This window comes from Haemorhous mexicanus, chromosome 19 (assembly GCF_027477595.1).
Source record: "Haemorhous mexicanus isolate bHaeMex1 chromosome 19, bHaeMex1.pri, whole genome shotgun sequence".
Taxonomy (NCBI): Eukaryota; Metazoa; Chordata; class Aves; order Passeriformes; family Fringillidae; genus Haemorhous; species Haemorhous mexicanus.
This window is the reverse complement of record NC_082359.1, coordinates 243,063-261,907: the sequence shown is the minus strand read 5'-3', so window position 1 is coordinate 261,907 and position 18,845 is coordinate 243,063. Positions and strand designations below refer to the sequence as shown.

Here is an 18,845-nt window from a genome sequence, read left to right as displayed (position 1 = left end):
CCTGCAGATGAGCGGACAAAGCTGCATTCTTCCTCCTCCTCCGTGCCACTCCTGGAAGCAGCGTCAGTGTGAGTGTGACCCATTGATTCTTCTCACCTGAGCTGATCTTTAATAAAGGCATTGAAAAGGAGAAAGATCTCCTGCCCTGTTTATTTCAAGACCTGTCTAATGGAACAGGAGGATTTAGAATTGAGCAGTGGGTAAAGGTTTAACCCAGTCTGTTTAACTGGTCCCAGGGAAGGAAACCTAAAGGAAACTCATGACTGTTTCCAGGTAACAGATCTCCATACCCAAGTGTGAAATACAAAGCTGTGTTTCGTGTCAGGTACATACAGGCAACGTGTATTTGTGATTGTAATACATGTGGAAACCATCCATGGGACACTTATAAAGACGAATTCTAATAATGACTGAGAAAAATAAAGCATGGAAGAAGTCCTTTGAACCTATCCTTTGTTTGCAATTAACCTTTATAAGTCTCAAGTTGATTTAGGAGTATTTGAATTACAGTTTTAAGATGTTGCTTTTTGACAAGAACTTTCTGCTTGTTGCTAAGCCTTAAAGAGTTTTGCAATAATAACCTTTTAAAGTATAATTTTAGAGTACTGGTTGTAGTAAGGATCTTTTGAAACTATAGCTTTAGAAAGTATAGAAAGGAAACTCGCTTATCTCGCTCCTTAACGAAACAGTGAAAAGGAAATGAACAGGGCTGGAGATTTTCCTCTTTTTAATGCCTTTATTAGAGTGATCAGCTCAAAGTGGGGTTTATTGGCAGATCTGCAGAGTTCTGCCACCGCTTCCATCAGTGACCCAAAAAAGGAGAATTTGCAGCTTTGTCCCCTAAGGACCAAAGTGGGGAGTTGTGTCCTTGTAAAGACAATGGGGGTATACCCAGGTTTCTCAGTTTGGGTTATCAGTCCAGGGGGTGCTGGGTCCGACTGGCATCATTTTTAGTTGGGGTGAGGAGTGACCGAGGTTTTCAAGCATCTCTGCCAGCTCCGGACCACGGCCTTGATGTCCAGACACCACCCTGACTTCTCAATTCTGCTTTGGCTCGTCTTTTTTGGGGTATTTTCCAGGATTTGGTGAAGGTCCCGTCCCAGTGCAGTTTGGGTTTGAGATAAATTTGCATGTCTCCTGAGATGCAAATTTCTCCCTCTCCCCACCGTCCGAGGGGAGGTTGTCATCCTCCTGGCAACAGGCTAGGGTGGTTCTGAAAAACAAGAATTCTCCACAATAGAGAGTTAAACGGCGGTACTTAAGGATACTCAAGGGGTGATTCTAACATTTCACTACAAAGAACTTTTGGCCAGCGATCAATTCCTAGCTCAACTGAAAACTCCTCTGCAGCTCCTTCTCTTAAAAAAAAAGGTAACTTTTTTTGTTCATAACAAAAAGCAGCTTGAGAAAGAAAGATGGACATCAACTCAAGGATTAATAGCCTCGACCAAGGGAAGCTGGACATCACTGTTATGAGATTTATGGTCCTTGCAATCAAAAGGTGGACCCACATCTAGAAGCTGGACTTCACCAGATTAAATACTCCTTCCTTCTTTCACAGGACCACCACCTAGGATACATCCTGAGAAAAACTAAATGACAATAGTGTATAGAATTGTGACATAAAAATTGAGAATAGAAACTGCTGATGAGTAAAAATTTGGAATAGAAACTGCTCAGAAAGCTTATGGGTTCCCCTATAAATATCTGTAAGCCCCAGCCATCAGTGTGCAGTTGGAGGGAAAACTTCCCCCACTGTACCCAGCGCTGTGTTGCTCATACTTTACCATATTAATTAATAAATTGATTGCTGCTTGAATATTGGCCTAGTCAAGCTTCCTATTTATAACATGAGCTAGGGAATGTAGTATATAGTAGAGATAATTCATGCTGTGTATGTATATAAAATATTGTGAGATCCAACATATGGCTTTGACCACCCTGTCTGGGAGCAGAGTCTTATTTCTATTCAATTAGTTCCCAGACATTGCTAAGATAATATCAAGCCCGTTAACGTAAGAATGAAACCTTCCCGGGCCATAAGCACCGATTTCCCAGGAATGTCTAAGCCACTCCCGAGAACTTGCACCTGGGGATGTTGCAACTACCAGCTCAAGCACCAGCAATACTCTGTTACATGTGAAAGAAGGCTATTCTGAAGAAGTCCAGACAGCCATCCAGACCTCTGGACCGGCTTTTGTACATTTCTGCATCTGTATGGTCCCAGTTATACATGTGAAGGGACACAAAAGAACCTTCTGTCATTTCTGCCTCAGGCCGAATAAACGGGATATAAGCCAGCTGCATGAAGCAGTAGGGGTGAACCACTAAGGAGATGCTGGCACTCTGTCAGTCAGATCCAGGTTGACCCAGCGCCGACTTCTGGGGTTGATGCTGCCTTAGCTGTGGTCGTTTTTCAAAATACTATTTTTTGTTGTTGACATAATAAATCTTTGTTAATTTTTTTTATAAATTTGGTTGCCGATCTGATCATTTATAACAGGAAGATTTACAGGATACTCCTTGGCCAAATGGGGAAAGGTGTTTATTGATGGATCTTCAAGAGTAAAAAGAGGAAAACAAGTTTTCGGATATGGTATAGTAAAAAGTAGGGAATTGCAAGAAGAGGGGAAGTTACCATGCACATAGTCAGCCAACACCATAGAACTGTATGCCTTAATAGAAGCCTGCAAAGCATATCAAGGAAAGGTAGTGAATATTTACAGATTTAAAGTAAATGCGTGTGGGGTGGTACCTGAGTTTGGAAAACTGGGGAGAGGTTTGTAAACTTGCAGGGAAAAAAAAGTCCACTCATGAGGGCTCAATTACTCGCCTGTTGGAGGTGGTGAATTTACCAAAAGAGGTAGAAATAATAAACGTTAGGGGACATTAGGAAGGGTACTGAGAAGAGACAAAAGTAATCAAGTGGTTGATGGAGAGGTTCAGAGGCAGCACTTCCCAGAGGTCTCCGGGATCCTCCCTCTGCTCCCTGAGGCTCAACCATTGCCAGGTGAAGGGCAAAGTGGTGGTGCTGCTGCTGTCTTTCCCACCAGTGGAGTTGGAGATAATCAAAGGTCGTGAGGTAGAAAAAAGGGAAAAATTTATTTATAGAGGACAGTAAACAGTGGATATCAGGAGCTTTGACCATGCAAATGTAAAAACAAATCCATGGGGAGTAATTAGAGCTCTCTAGCATTGGCAGAGACCTTCCTCAAGATGTTCTGCTTTATGCCTTTTATTTTAGCAAAACGAGCTTTGAGCGGTGCCTGGCTAAAGTTAATAGCCAGACTACAAAGGAGATTGCAAGGTGGGGGAGTGAGCCTGGGCTATAAGTCCTTACAGAGATGTCAGGTGTATTTGAGATGCCCAGGGCAAGAGAGTTTAAATATCCCCTGGTAGTGGTATGCCAGCTGGCAGGGTGGCCAGAGGTGTTTCTAGCCACTTCAGCTATTTGATCTGACTGATCTAACTGATCATTTATTTGATCAGTTAACAAATGATTTCTGAATATGGGTTTGTGAAGGCAGTGGACTCGAACAGGGCAACTCATTTTACAGAGGGAACCTTTAAAAGATTATGCCTGCTTTGAGAATTCAGTGGGACCTCCATCCCCCCTGGCACTCTCAGAATTCAGGTTAAATAGAAAGGATGAACATGTCACCAAAACTGTGGTGAGAACAAAAAACTTTCCAACAACCATTTTTAGTGTTAGAGAATCAAGGCATTGCTTTATTCTGGCCAGAATGTTGAACAGAAATTTCACCCACACATTGCCCAGGTATGCTGAGAAAATCATTCTATGACATAAATTTTACTAGATTTTCCCCATATTTTATACAGTCAAACCTCAAAGAAATTCATGGGTTCAATGTGCATTTGTCCCAAGTTAGGCAGTTCTTAGTATTTGGTTTCCTGTTGTTTACAGATTTCTTCGACTCCAAAGCTAATTTGGTCCTCATTTCTTGGTTCTCTTATCAGTCTTTTCCAGACCAGGTGTCTCTGACCATGCCAGGGGCAGTGTCTGGGGTTGAAGGTTGCCTATCTGCCGGTATCTGCGTCTGCTGGTTATTCCCAGTCTATGTAGGTGTTAAACTCATCAGTTTTCGCCCGGTGAAATAGTCATTTGAAAAGAAACTTCTATTCCCTTTTCCCTTGGACAAAAGCGAACTAACCTGACTAAAGTTACATTAAAAAAATGTTAAACCTTGTATAATTTCCAGCACTCTGTCTCCTCTATGTGCACTGGCTTTTCATAGCATGATTTTCTGTACAAAGGGGACACATTAATCCATGGCCTATCCAGAAACCAATTGGGGTTGGCCCTTGCTGAAGGATCAGCCTGGGCTTTGCCACTGCTGAACGTGTGAGCTGGGAGGACACCAGGCACGGGGAGGGGTGTGGGAATGGGGGCTGCGGTGTGATGTGGGTCCTGTGCAAGGTGCTGATGACAGCAGCACCTTACAGATGCATGCACCTTGATCTGTGTGTCCAGTGCCTATAAGTCCTGGGTGTCCTGTGTTTGCATCCATGTGTGTGTCTCTGGGACCTGTGTGTCTCTTGAAGCCCAAAACTGGACAAGAAAATAAAACTATAGTCAGACGGCGACAGAGCAGGTATTTGTTTATTCAGCACTGAGAGAGAAGGGGATCTCTCTGCCGAAAACTCACTCAATCTTCTGTAGCCTTCAGTTACATTTTAAAAATCCTTCCCTGCAATGTCACAATTACAACATATCATTAGCATGCTCACATTTACATAAAGCTGTGTCATGGTTTTACAAGAGTTTGTTGCTTTCACCAACAAAGAACTTTGTCAGTTCTTCTGTAGTGGTCATCAGTCTTCTAATGAAGGCTTCTGTAGTCTTCTTCACATTTGCACTTTCTATCTCTATCTTTAGCACATACCTTGGTGCTTCTTGTTTCACAGTCTAACTTGGTTTTAGCTAATTTTGCAGTTTGCAAGTTCTGTTAGAACTTGCTATCTTGCTCTTGATGGCGTTTATCTTACTTGCTCCGTTGTCTTGCTTTTCTTGGCTCTCCTGCTTGTTTTACTTGCATATCTTGTTACAATATTACTTGTGGTTAACCTTTTGTTAGATACCACTTGAGACTCAGTCTGGGACCTGTACTTAACTTCGCTGCTACCTAAATCCACAACGGGAAAGCAGCAGCCGCATCCTGGCTCTGGGCAGGACCGGGCTCCGGGGCTGCACCAGCCGGGCGGGGGTCCTCCCGAGGCCAGCCCGCAGGCCCGGCCCGGCCCGGCCGCTCCGCCCAGATCGCCGCGGAGGGGGTGGGGGGCGCGCGCCGGAGGCGGAAGGAGGGGGGAGAGCTCCGCCTGTCATTGGTGGAATGCACCGGCGGGGGAGGCGGGGCCGAGTTCTGATTGGTCGTCTCGCCGCGGGGCGCGGTAAGGGAGTTCGCTCTCGCGAGAATCTGGTGCAGCGCGGGAAATTTCTCCCGCGGCGCCGCTGAGGTGCGGCTCGGGCCGGCTGGGATGGGGCTGCGGGACGGCGCCGAGGCCGAGCCGGCGCGGCGGGGGCGGCGGCCAGGCGGGCCCCGGGAGCCGGCGGACGGTGCCGGGTCTGGCCGTGACGATGCCTCCGCGCTGTCTGCACTCAAGCGCCTGGAGCGGGCACAGCGCACGGACCGTCTGGACGCGCTGTTCGGCTTCGAGCGGCCCGCAGAGCCCGGTGAGCGGACAGGCTGGCTCATCAACATGCACCCGGTACGGGCCGGCGCGGCGGGAGGCGAGCAGGCAACAGACGGGGCACGGGACGTCCCGTGGGGAGACCCCCGATAGGGCCTGGGGAGGGGTTTCCCACAGAGACACCCCAGCCGTACCAGGGATGGTAGTCACACGGAGTTATGGCCCGTAGGGCTGGGGGCAGGGGTCCTATGGGAAGACCCCCGATACAGCCGGGGTGTGTGTGTGTGGGGGGGTGTCCCACGGAGATACCCCACGTAGGGAGGGGGGAGGAAGTCCCCCAGGGAGACCCTTCATAGGGCCTAGGAGGCGGTTTTGACAGACAGACCCCGGCCGCACTTGGGGGAGGAGACCCAGTGTCCCTGCTGGGCCTCCCATGTTTCCCTGGCACTACCGGGAGGGAAGTCCCACACGGACACTTCCGGTAAATCGCGGGGGTAAAGAGTCCCTTGGTGGGGTCCCGGGGTAGTCTCATGGAGGGACCCTGTTGAGTCTTGGTGTCCACGGGCAGACGGAGGTGCTGGATGAGGACCGGCAGTCAGTGAGCGCAGTGGACTACTACTTCATCCAGGAGGATGGGAGCCGCTTCAAGGTGGGTGCCGGAGGGACCAAGCGGCTACAGTGTCCCAGGAGAGAACCTGTCACCATTGTCTGTCTGTTCCTTCCTAGGTGGCCCTACCCTACAAGCCCTACTTCTACATTGCCACCCAGAAGGTGAGGAGGGGCAGGGCTGAGCTCCCCAGGAAAGGAGAGGGAGCTCAAGACCTCCTGGGCAGCCTGTTTTGGGATGATCCCCTCCCAAGGACAAAGATGCCCTGCTCAACCCCTGGGTCTCTTACAGGGCTGTGAGCGGGAAGTGTCCTCCTTCCTCTCCAAGAAGTTCCAAGGGAAGATTGCAAAGCTGGAAACTGTCCCCAAAGAGGACTTGGATCTGGTCTGTATCCCTCTGTAGCATTTTGTTTTTGGACCTTGTACAGGTCTAGTGATGTAGGAAGGGATGAGCAGGGAGAGAAAGCAGCATGCTTGACTTAAATCTCCTGGTGCTCTGGCATCTCAGAAATGCGTGGCTAATTGCTTATCAGCAGTAATTACATTCCTCTCCTTGAACATATCAGTTGTTTCAGACAATGTGTTCAGGACATTAATTTCTAGAATTAAAGTGGTTGGAGGAAGGAGGATACTGCAGGAGGGGGGTGCTGCTCATGCTCGACCCATTCTTCCTCTTTTTCCCAGGATAAATCCCACTTGTGGGTGCCTGCACAAGCAGCAGGGCTGGCTGGGCTCTTGCTGTGCTGCTCTTGTGCTCTTGACACACCCAGCAGAATCTCCCCTCAGTGCTTTACTGTCCCCCCACATCAGCATCTCCTTTTTGGCCAATCCTTCCACCTGCATCGGTCTTGTTGGCCTTCCACCCTTCTCTCACAGTACCCATCCCTGAGCTGCCATTTTCTTGCTGCTTTGCAGCCAAACCACTTGGTAGGCCTGAAGAGGAACTACATCAAGCTGTCCTTCAAAACAGTGGAGGACTTGTTGAAGGTGCGGAAGGAGATCTCTCCTGCTGTGAGGAAAAACAGGGAGCAGGACCAGGCGAGTGATGTCTACACGACCATGCTGTCAAGGTGGGATCTCCCCGCAGGGGCTTCAGTCAGTCTCTCGTGTTAATAATTCATAGAACCATGGAGTAGTTTTGGTTTGGAAGGGACCTCTAAAGGCTGTCTAGTCCAACCCACCTGCAATGAGCAGGGACACCTTCCTCTAGACCAGGTTGCCAGCGCTGGGACAGCACTTCTGCAGAATCACAGACTGGTTTGGGTTGGAAGGGATCTTAAAGATAATCTCATCCACCCTCCTGTCAAGGGCGGGGGCACCTTCCACTAGACCAGATTGCTCCAAGCCCTGTCCAGCCTGGCCTTGGACACTTTCAGGGATGGGGCGGCCACAGCTTCTCTGGGCAATCTGTGCCAGTGCTGTCACACCCACTTAATAATTAGACCCTCTTGATTATTTCCCAACTCTCCTCAGAGTTATCATGCCTGGGTGTGGCTCCTGCTATGCCTTTCTACCACCCATCTTCAGGGTGGTTCTTCCAGCTCTGTGCTGGACATTAAAAGGCCCCAGAGCTGATGGGATGGGGTGTGGTGGTATCTCTGGTTGCCTGTCATATAGTTTGCCCATTCCCTGTGAAAGGGTCCAGAGAGGCAATGGGCAATCTTACTTCTAATTGTGACCAAGACAGAAATAATCTAACATTTTTTATTTCTCTCCTTCCCCTGACTCCTGCTGCCAGTGTCACCAGTGTCCTTGGTAGACTGACAGCAGGGGGGGGACTATGCTAGATCTGTTGTTTACAAGAAGAGATGGGCTGGTGGAAGATGTGGTGGTTGAAGGCCGTTTGGGGCACAGTGATCATGAAATTATAGGGTTCTCAATATTTGGTGAAATAAGGAGGAACATCAATAAAATTTTCACAGTGGACTTCTGGAGTGCAGACTTATTCAGAGTTCCTTGGGAAGCAAGAGGAGTCCAGGAGGGGTGGGTGTGGCTCAAAATAGAGATGTTGAGGGCACAGAACAGACTGTCTCTGTGCGCTGAAAGATGAGTGGGAAAGGCAAACGTTCAGCCTGGATGGGCAAGGAGGTTTTGAGGGAACTTAAGAATAAAAAGAGCATGTATCATCTGTGGAAGGAGGGTCTGGTATCTCAGGAAATATTTAAGGGCCTTGCTAGGGCATGTAGGAAAAAATTAGGCCAAACTTAATTTGGCAACTTTTGTGAAGGATAATAAAAAATGTTTTTACAAATATATTAATGGCAAAAGGAAGGGCAAGACCAACCTTGGTTCTCTACTAGATGTGGGAGGGAGTTTAGTGACTGCTTATGGGGAGAAGGCAAAGGTCTTTAAAGCTTTCTTTGCCTCAGTCTTTAGTGAGAAGATGGCTTGTCCTCAGGACAGCTGTCCTCCTGGGCTGGTAGATGGTGTCAGGGAGCAGAATGATCCCCCTGTTATCCAGGAGGAGGCTGTCAGAGAACTGCTGAGCCACTTGGATGTTCATAAATCTATGGGCCCAGATGGGATCCACCCCAGGATGATGAGGGAGCTGGCAGATGAGTTGGTGAAGCTGCTCTCCATCATTTACCAGCAGTCCTGGCTCACTGGGGAGGTTCCAGATGACTGTGATGCCCATTCACAACAAGGATGGGAAGGAGGATCCTGGCAATTATAGGCCAGTCAGTCTGACCTTGGTACCTGGTAAGGAAGTGGAACAGTTTATGAGTGTCATCACACAGCACTTACAGGATGGCCAGGCTATCAGAGCCAGCCAGCAGGGGTTTAGGAGGGTTGGGTTGTTTTTGACCAACCTGGTCTCCTTTTATGACCAGGTGACCTGTCACTCATGCGCTGGGGTCAAGGCAGGAACAGGCAAGAGGCAGGATCGTAGCAAAGGCAAAGAAGGCTTTATTCAAAAGAACCACGTGGTTTTTATAGAGTGGTACCATAGATTTTATTCTATTGGCTAACTAACAAAAACATCTTTCTCACACGCTGTCCTTGAGAGGAACAGAAAAACAAGATAGAAAAACAGCACCTGGAAATTGTTTATAGTCAACAGGTTATCACATCTTTCCAACTCCCTAAAATTTCTCACAAGCCGCTGTGAGAAACGCTTGCCGTTTCTCTCTTCCTGTCCCATGGCATCCACAGTGATCCCCCTGGTGGATGCGGGAAAGGCTGTGGATGTGTCTGTTTGGACTCCAGCAAGGCTTTTGACACTGTCTCCCACAGCACACTCCTGGAAAAGCTGCAGCCCTTGGCTGGGACGGGAGCACTCTTTGCTGGGTTTAGAACTGGCTGGATGGCCGGCCCAGAGAGTGCTGGTGAGCGGCACTGCATCCAGTTGGCAGCCAGGCACCAGGGGTGTCCCTCGGGGCTCTGTGCTGGGGCCAGCTCTGTTCAATATTTTTATTGACAACATGGATGAGGGGATTGAGTCTTTCATTAGTAAATCTGCAGATGACACTGAGCTGGGAGCGTGTGTCCATCTGTTGGAAGGTAGGAGGGCTCTGCAGGGAGACCTGGAATGGTTGGAGGGATGAGCAGAATCCAGTAAGATGAAGTTTAATAATCCAATCCTGCATTTTGGCCACAATAATCCCCTGCAGTGCTCTGGGCTGGGAATGGTGTGGCTGGACAGTGCCCAGGCACAAAGGGACCTGGGGGTGCTGGTCAACAGCCAGCTGAATGTGAGCCAGCAGTGTGCCCTGGTGGCCAAAAAGGCCAATGGCTCCTGGCCTGGATCAGGAATGGTGTGGCCAGCAGAACTAGGGAGGTCATTCTTCCCGTGTACTCGGCACTGGTGAGGCTGCACCTTGAGTGCTGTGTCCAGTTCTGGCCTCTCAGTTTGGGAAGGACATTAGGGCACTGGAGTACCAGAGGAGGCAATGAGGCTGGTGAGGGGCTTGGAACACAAACCCTGTGAGGAACGACTGAGGGAGCTGGGATTGTTTAGCCTGGAGAGAAAGAGACTCAGGTGACCTTATCACTGTCTACAGCTTCCTGAAAGGTGGTTGTAGTCAGGTGGGGGTTGGTCTCTTTCTCCAGGCAACAACTGACAGAATGAGAGGACACAGTCTCAAGGGAAATTTAGGTTGCATGTTAGGAAAAGGTTTTTTACTGGAAGAGTGATAAAGTACTATAATCATCTGCCCAGGGAGGTGGTGGAGTCACCATCCTTGCATGTGTTTAAAAAAAGATTGGATGTGACACTCAGTGCCAGGGTGTAGTTGAGGTGTTAGGGCTGGGTTTGAAACTTAAGGTCTCTTCCAGCCCAGTGATTCTGTGTGACACATGAATAAGGCAGCTGCTTCCCTCTGCTCTTGCAGTGCTTTGAGTGGGGGCAGTCTAAGCACAGATGAGGAAGGAGCCTCAAAAAAAATTGCTAACCAGATGGACAACATTGTGGATATGCGGGAGTATGATGTGCCTTACCACGTTCGCCTTTCCATCGACCTGAAGATCCATGTGGTAAGCGTTGCTTTCCCAATCACACTCCTGAAGCACAGAAAAGTTTTTTCTCTCCAACACCTTTAGAAAAGTATTGGTGACAATGAGTTCATGTCTAGAGCTCAGTTCTGTTCTGCTAGGCTTCATATTTAATGGCACACAGAAAAGCTACCTGATTAATGCATGGCAATAGTTAGAACTTTTTTTCTGGGCTGCCTGTGATTGCCACAGTTCCATCCCCAGCAGCTGGATGGAGTGACATGGGGATGTGGCCCTGCCATAAGGCACTAGCCACCCTCATCTCTCCACAGGCTCACTGGTACAACGTGCGATACCGGGGCAACACCTACCCACCCGAAATCACCCGCCGAGATGACCTTGTGGAGAGGCCGGTGAGCACTCGTTCTTTGTGCAGATGTTCTGCCCCAACAGACTGGTGTCTGATGTGCTGCCAGTGTAAAACCATGGCAGCAGGGGAAACACTGGGCTTGGGTAGTGATTTTTGGGTTGATAAAGCACTAAAACAATTAACGGGGATGTTCTGGTTCACTTACTGGACCAACACTGGGTTTTATGGGAAACACCCTTTTAGTCAGCTCTGAAATCTTTTCTAATGGATTTGGTCCTGCCCAGGATCCTGTTGTTCTTGCCTTTGATATTGAAACAACCAAACTCCCTTTGAAGTTTCCTGATGCAGACACAGACCAGATCATGATGATCTCCTACATGATTGATGGGCAGGTAAGGATACTAGGATGATTTCCTTGGGGCTTGGGCAGCAAAGCCAGGAAGCAGCCCTGCATTACCCTCTAATCCTGCTGTCTCCAGGCTAGCCATGCTGCTAGCTGCATGCTGTGTGGCTGTGGGAATGGCATTGATGTCTGGGTGATGTTTCATGGAACCCAGCCCAGGTTGTTGGTGCTTCTCTGCAGGACAGAGACAACACTGGTGTCCTGTGTTGTCTCTACATGGCCTTCTTTTCTGATGGTCAATGACGCTTCAGTGGATGACTCCTGAAATGTTGTTCCCCCTTGACAGAAGCTCTGGCTTTCAAGAGAAAACCATCCCATTGTTTGAGCAGCATTTTTGAGTTGTCTGTGACTTCAGTCCTCCTAACTGCCTTCTTGTCACCTCCTCAGGGCTACCTGATCACAAACAGGGAGATTGTCTCAGAGAACATTGAAGACTTTGAGTTTACTCCCAAGCCGGAGTATGAGGGTCCATTTTGTGTCTTTAACGAACCAGATGAGGTAAGTCAGTTCTGTTCTGCTGAGTTTTACCTGCCTGGAGCTTTTCTTGGCCAGAGAGCTCATTCCCTGGCAGATTGCCTCCCTGGGGATCCCAGTAAGTCCAGCAGGGCTGTTTGTGCTTTTGTTTCTTGGGAATAAGGGTGAGTGAGATCAGTTTTGGGCTAGGTGCAGAGGAAAGAGGAAGGGTGGAACAAACTGTGTGGTATCCATCACCTCCCTGTGGAGGAGATGAAGTTCCTTAAATTACACATCTTTTCTGTTACATCCCAGGCTCATTTAATCCGGAGATGGTTTGAACATGTCAAGGAAACAAAACCCACCATCATTGTCACTTACAATGGAGACTTCTTTGACTGGTAAAATCAGGGGTGATGACTAAACTGGCTGACTGGTAAGATCAGGGATGATGACTAAACTGGCAATGTGTCACCTGAGCTAGAGGGCACAGTCAGGTTCCATCCTCAACATCCTTCCATAGCTCAGACAGTGTGGGGAGGTCATGTGGCCACATGTGGGGCATCCATGTCCTGCACCTCACCAAATCCTGTGGTCATTGGCTTGGCAGTAGGACTTTCTGAAGAGCCCCATCCACTTGCCTGAGCTGCTTTTAAACCCTTGACAATATGGGAATGTCAGCATATGGATGAACTCGGTCATGGGAGAGCAGGAAGTGGGTCAAAAGAGACCTGGAGGGTATTGAAAGAAGTGTGCAGATGAGCCTGGGGAAGCAGGAGGAGAGGGACTACACACCTCTGCCTTCAGATACAGGATACAAGCAAGCAGCTTTGCCTCTTGAACCACAAAATGGTTTGGGTTGGAAGAGAGTTTAAAAATCATCTTGTTCCAGCCCCACTGCCATGACCAGGTACACCTTCCACTAGACCAGGTTGTTTCAAGTCCTACCTGGAAGTCTATAAACAGATAAATCATAAGAAAAAAATTATTAGGTAGTTTGTAACAAAGCGATTATGGAACCATTGTTAGAGATGCAGGAAAATGGCTGTTCTGCTCCTTCTCTTCATGCTGCCTCTTTCCTCAGGCCCTTTGTGGAAGCAAGAGCAGCAGCTCATGGAATTAATATGTATCAGGAAATTGGGTTTCAGAAGGACAGCCAGGGAGAATACAAAGCATCCCAGTGCATCCATATGGACTGTCTGAGGTACTGAATGCTGCCCCTCTACCACATAGCTGTGTCTTTATCTCTTCAGTTCAGATAAAATACCTATGGTTGTATTTAAATACTGTTCTCATGTTCTGTCTGTTGGAAGCTTTGTGTGTCACATTCTTCAGCTGTGTAATAATGCATTCCTGTGTTGTCTTCTTCCCCTTGGTGTGCTGCATTCCAAAGGAGCTGCCAAGTCTTTCCCTGAAGGGTTCCCAGACTGCTCTTGCCCTGTAGCCTTGTAGCAGGTCCAGTAAGTCTAAACAAGAAAGGAGAAACAGTCCAGGAAGGAATTTGGACTGTTTAGCTAAATTAACTAATGGGAAGAGGGGAAAAAAGTAAGAGCAAGCAGAAGCAGAGCAGAAGCAAGAGCAAAGCAGAAAAGCAGGGCAAAAAGCAAAAACAGCACTGTCTGTATGTCCCGCTGGCCGTGGAAAGTGGCTGATAAGAGGCCCAAACCAAACCTTTCACTCTGCAGAGCCAGTCTTGAAGGCACAGAACATAATATGCAGCATAAATAACACACATGAATGGGGATACCAGCATCCTAACGTCACCCTAGGACAGTGTTTGATTGCTGATTTGGGAGGAGAGAGAAAGGGGGAGGGAGTGGGTTAAGATTTGGCCAATGGAGCAGGGAAAGGGACTATAGCCTCACCTACCAGCCTCCTGACATAAAGGGAAAAGGAAAGGACACATGGAAGAGACAGAACTGTAGGGTTTTATGTTAGTTTTTCCCCCTGGAGAGTCTGGGCTCTGGAGCACAGCTGGATGTTCTTGCAGGTGGGGTCTTCTTCAGCAGAGAAATTTTTATCTTAAAGCCACTAAGGGAACTGGAAGGTAGAAATTATGAGCAGTGGTGGGGAGATGGACAGTGAGGGTTGTTCTGGTTGGGCTAGCTGAAGCTGGACAGCCTTGTCCAACTGCATCCACTCTTCTTGGATGCTGGGCTGTCCTTGGTGAGAAATCTCCATGGTAGTTGAGGTCCCCTTCACAATCTTGACCCTGTTTTGAAGGTCAGGTCTTGTTTCTCTGCACAAACTGATATTTTCCTGATTCTGTCCAGGTGGGTGAAGAGAGACAGTTACCTTCCAGTGGGAAGTCACAACCTGAAAGCAGCAGCTAAAGCAAAACTAGGTTACGATCCAGTGGAGCTGGACCCTGAGGAGATGTGCCGGATGGCCACGGAGGAGCCTCAGGTATTCTCTCCCTGTGCTCTATGGGAAAACAAGCCTTGAGCAGCTGCACTATGACTAAGTCTGTAAGTTAGAGTGGATTTTGGGAAGTTAACCGAATCTGTCTCCCCAGATTTCCCATGCCTTAAGAGCTCACGGGGAGAAGAAACAGTATTCTCCTGAAGTGATTCTGGCCCTGGCATTGCACTGTGCATTCTTTGTATTCATTTACATTAGTGTGGGGTAAAATGCACCACTGAAATCCGAAACACCACGAAGACCTGAGACCTGCTCCAGGTGTTATAGGCAGGAGGTTCTGCTGAGCCCTGTAGCAGCTTCCTGAGACCCAAACTGGGTGGATTCTGTGCCTTCAGTTCATCTTCCCTCTTCCTTCTGAGTTAGAGCTGACATGTTGCTCTTTGATTAGAGCTAAAGCAGGATGGCCTCAGAAGCAAACACATTATTCTTTACAACCTAGGCTATGGGTAAATACGCCTTTTCCTTCTTCTTGCTAATAGGAGAATGTCCAGCGGGAAGCAGTGGAAGATCATTGTTATTGAACCACTCTCACATGGGATTGGGATTCATTTGCTTCTCTTGTTCCTTGACAGACCCTGGCCACCTACTCAGTGTCCGATGCCGTTGCTACTTACTACATGTATATGAAGTACGTGCATCCCTTCATTTTTGCCTTGTGTACCATCATTCCCATGGAGCCTGATGAGGTGAGTGCTTTCCCAAAATGATCTCTTTTCTGGGTGAAGTACCATGATTCCCACTCTGCAGGGATGCTCTGGCCACAGATCTGGTTCCCACTGCCTAGATACTCTGCATGTGTGGCAGGGAGAAAGGGAGGGTGGATTTAGAGGCTGCTCCTTCCTCCTACAGCCGTGGGGTGTTTGGAGACAGGTTTCTATAAGAAGACGCCTGACATTTGGCAGTGTAGGGATGGAGCTAGAAAGCTAGGCTGATGCTCCATGCTCAGCCAAGTTCACTTGTCAGTGAACTTGTTCAGCTTGGCTGTTGTCAGCTGTAGGGAGGATGATGAGGAAGCTGTCAAGCATGTAGAAGATGTCTGTCTGTTCACACCTGGTTGAGCTGACAAAGGCACTTGATGCTGCAGATGTGTCACCAGCTGAAGCTGTCCAGCTTGTTGTGTGACAGTCCAGTCTTGCCAGTGCTGGGACAGCACTTCTACAGAATCACAGACTGGTTTGGGTTGGAAGGGATCTTAAAGATAATCTCATCCACCCTCCTGTCAAGGGCAGGGACTCCTTCCACTAGGCCAGATTGCTCCAAGCCCTGTCCAGCCTGGCCTTGGACATTTCCAGGGATGGGGCAGCCACAGCTTCTCTGGGCAATCTGTGCCAGTCCAGTGCCTCACCACACTCACAGGGAAGAAGTTTCTCCTGATATTTAAATCTACTATTTTTTAATTTGAATCCAGATTTTGTTTCTCATGTGTAGGTGTTAAGAAAAGGATCTGGGACACTGTGCGAGGCACTGCTGATGGTTCAGGCCTACCATGCCAACATCATCTTCCCCAACAAGCAGGAGCAGGAATTCAACAAGCTTACAGAAGATGGACATGTGCTGGACTCAGAGACCTATGTGGGAGGCCACGTGGAAGCACTGGAATCTGGGGTCTTCCGCAGTGACATTCCCTGCCGCTTCAAAATGGTAATGGGCCAGCAGCCAGCCTGGCATTTCCAATGTTGTTGGCATCTCCAGTGTATCCCTGTTGGGCTTCTAGGTCAGCATCTAGAATCACAGAAATCAGTAAGGTTGGAAAAGCCCTTTAATGCTGCCAAGTCCAACTGTTAACCCAACATTGCCAAGGAGGCCACCACTGTCCCCAAGTGCCACATCTGCGTGTCTTCTGAACACTTTCAAGGATAGTGATTTCACCACTGACCTCAACAGCCTGTTCCAATGCTTGGCAACCTCTAGGAGACCCTTGCTTCCGGAAGCTGGGGTGGGATGGGGTGGGAGGAGATCTCTAAGTGGCCATCTGTGCTTCAGTGGGAGAGCAAGCAATCCAAAGCTTGTTGACAGCAGGGGATGGTGGTGAAGTAGGGGTTTGGGTTTGTTTTTCAGCCAGTGTTTCTTGAAAGTTAGGCTTCTGTCACTTGGGGTCCTCAACTGAGGACCTGCACTTGGGGTCTCAAACTGAGCTGCTTTTGAACCCTTCCTGAGGGCTTTTTACCTGTTTCTGCTACCTTCATCACCTCCCCCAGTGCCTGAACATGTCCCTTACAGCTTAGAGGTCCTCAAGCGAAGCAGGGACAGGGATATGGGGCAGAAGCTGCCAGCCTGTAGCCAGGGACAGCTGCCTGTGGCCTCACTGCCATCTCCATGTCCCTGTAGAATCCTGCTGCCTTCGACTTCCTGGTGCAGCATGTGGAGAAGACCCTGCAGCACGCCATTGAGGAAGAGGAGGGTCTTCCCTTGGATCAGGTCACCAACTTCCAGGAGGTACAGCACCCGCACCATGGCTGAGTTGGGCAGGAAACTGGGACTGCAGCTCTAAAATGCTTGTTTGGGTTTGGTTTATGTTCTACAGAAAAAGACTTAAGAAGCCCATCTACAGGCTGAGTCTTACAGCCCAGCCTGGAGATCAAGGTCTCTGCCCCATCTGAAGAATGCAGCTCCTGCTTTTCCCTTCATGGGTTCAACCAGGAGCAAAGCTCTGAGAGAGCTGGGAAGGAATTTAGGGAGAAGGCAGACCCCCTCAGATATCCCAAATGCTCTTGTTCCTATTGTTCCCCAAATCTTACCAGCTACAAAAGGGCAGGTTGCCCCTCTCCAAATCCAAGTCTGGAGTTTCTTGGAGGGCAGCACTAGACTGGGGACCTCTGATCTTTGCTGTTGTCTCCATTAACACATTTGCACTGAAAAGGTCCTCGATCAAGTCATGTTTAGGAAGCAGCTGCTTCCACTTCCCAGGTATCCTTATGGAATAGCTTATCCTGGACATCGAAATCAAAACCTCAAGCACCAGTGGTCGAGGAGACCCTGATCAGCTCCTTTGGTCCTTTAGATCCATCCCCAGAGCCTGTGGCAAGTGTGCCTGTGAGGAAGAACCAAATTCAAAAAGTATTTGATTCATTAACTCCTTCCTGCCCTAGTTTAATTTCTCTTTATCTCACCGCAGGTTTGTGATGAAATCAAGGCCAAGCTGAATTCCCTGAAGGATGTTCCCAACAGAATTGAGTGTCCTCTTATCTATCATCTGGATGTGGGGGCCATGTACCCCAACATCATTCTGACCAACAGGTTGCAGGTGGGTAACATCAGTCTTATCTCTCCTAATCTGATTTCTAGATGACCTTGATGATCCCTCTGGATCCCCTTAAAAGCAAGGGCTGAACTTTCTCCGCAGGGTAGGGGAAGCAGATGATGCTGGGTGTGAAATTTGGTCAAGCTGCCATGGAATTGTAGAATCATGGGATTATTTTGGTTGGAAAGTCCCTCTAAGACCATTGAGTCCAACCACTCTGCCAGCATTGCCAAAGCCACCACTAACCCATGTCCCCAAGTGGCACATTCACATGGCTTTTAAATACTTTCAGGAGAATGCCACTCTGAGCAGTCTGTGCCACTGTCTGATCACCCTTTTTGTGAAGGATTTTTCCCTAATATCCAACCTAAACATCTTCTGGCACAACTTGAGGCTGTTTTTTCACTTGTTCCCTGGGAGCAGGTCCTGACGCCCACCTGGCTCCACCCTCCTGTCAGGGAGTTGTAGGAACAAGAATGTCCTCCCTGAGCCTTCTTTTCTCCAGGCTGAGCCCCCAGCTTCCTCAGCTGCTCCTCACCAGACTTGTGCTCCAGCCCCTTCCCTACCTCTATTGTCCTCTGGATGGCTAGGTCTTCAGAGACTGCTGCAGCTTTAGCTAGAACTCTTCCCAGAAACCCAGCTGTTGTTTTGAGGAGCTAGTGCTCCTGAAAGGCTTTGGAAAGGGGATCTCACTGACTACTATCTCTGATGTTCACACCTGTGCTCTCCTGCCACTCAGCACCTGTTCTAGCATGAGTTGTCATTTGGGGATCTGTCCCCTCTAACACCTGTGTATCTCTTATTGCATCCAGCCCTCTGCCATGGTGGATGAGGCCACATGTGCTGCCTGTGACTTCAACAAGCCAGGTGCCAACTGTCAGCGCCGGATGATGTGGCAGTGGAGAGGAGAGTTCAGTAAGTACAGCCCACAGAGATGGAGCCAAATTCCTGCTTCTCCTCTGAGAGACTGATCACTGCCCTCCTCTGCAGTGCCTGCCAGCCGCAGTGAGTACCACCGCATCCAGCAGCAGCTGGAGTCAGAGAAGTTCCCTCCTTTGTTCCCTGATGGACCACCCCGTGCCTTCCATGAGCTCTCCCAGGAAGAACAAGCCAAGTATGAGAAAAAGCGCCTAGCAGGTAAAAATAGGAATCAAGGTCATGATCCTGGCAGTGTTTTATAACCTGGACCATGAGCAGTATTCAGCGGTAGTGACCCCTCCTAGGGCTGTGGGGTGAGGTCAGGCTAGTCTCAGAACTTCTCCAGTATCCCA

At 48.8% G+C, this 18,845-nt stretch overlaps 1 protein-coding gene across 4 annotated transcripts in view; it reads left to right on the top strand.

Moving 5' to 3' along the window:
- Positions 1-5,481: 5,481 nt before the first annotated feature.
- The window catches only part of POLE (DNA polymerase epsilon, catalytic subunit), a 34,397-nt gene continuing 21,033 nt past the window's right edge, over positions 5,482-18,845 (top strand). For 3 of the 4 annotated variants that reach the window (XM_059863879.1, XM_059863878.1, XM_059863877.1), the window contains exons 1-18: positions 5,482-5,727; positions 6,218-6,298; positions 6,376-6,420; positions 6,548-6,640; positions 7,171-7,325; positions 10,587-10,728; positions 11,019-11,099; positions 11,341-11,448; positions 11,847-11,957; positions 12,228-12,313; positions 12,997-13,116; positions 14,186-14,318; positions 14,906-15,019; positions 15,762-15,974; positions 16,662-16,769; positions 17,449-17,577; positions 18,387-18,489; positions 18,565-18,711. In XM_059863879.1, the coding sequence (XP_059719862.1) occupies positions 5,497-5,727; positions 6,218-6,298; positions 6,376-6,420; positions 6,548-6,640; positions 7,171-7,325; positions 10,587-10,728; positions 11,019-11,099; positions 11,341-11,448; positions 11,847-11,957; positions 12,228-12,313; positions 12,997-13,116; positions 14,186-14,318; positions 14,906-15,019; positions 15,762-15,974; positions 16,662-16,769; positions 17,449-17,577; positions 18,387-18,489; positions 18,565-18,711 (2,200 nt within the window). In that variant the 5' untranslated portion in view covers positions 5,482-5,496. The remainder of the gene's footprint in view (positions 5,728-6,217; positions 6,299-6,375; positions 6,421-6,547; positions 6,641-7,170; positions 7,326-10,586; positions 10,729-11,018; positions 11,100-11,340; positions 11,449-11,846; positions 11,958-12,227; positions 12,314-12,996; positions 13,117-14,185; positions 14,319-14,905; positions 15,020-15,761; positions 15,975-16,661; positions 16,770-17,448; positions 17,578-18,386; positions 18,490-18,564; positions 18,712-18,845) is intronic. The other variant, XM_059863880.1, reaches the window with a different exon arrangement.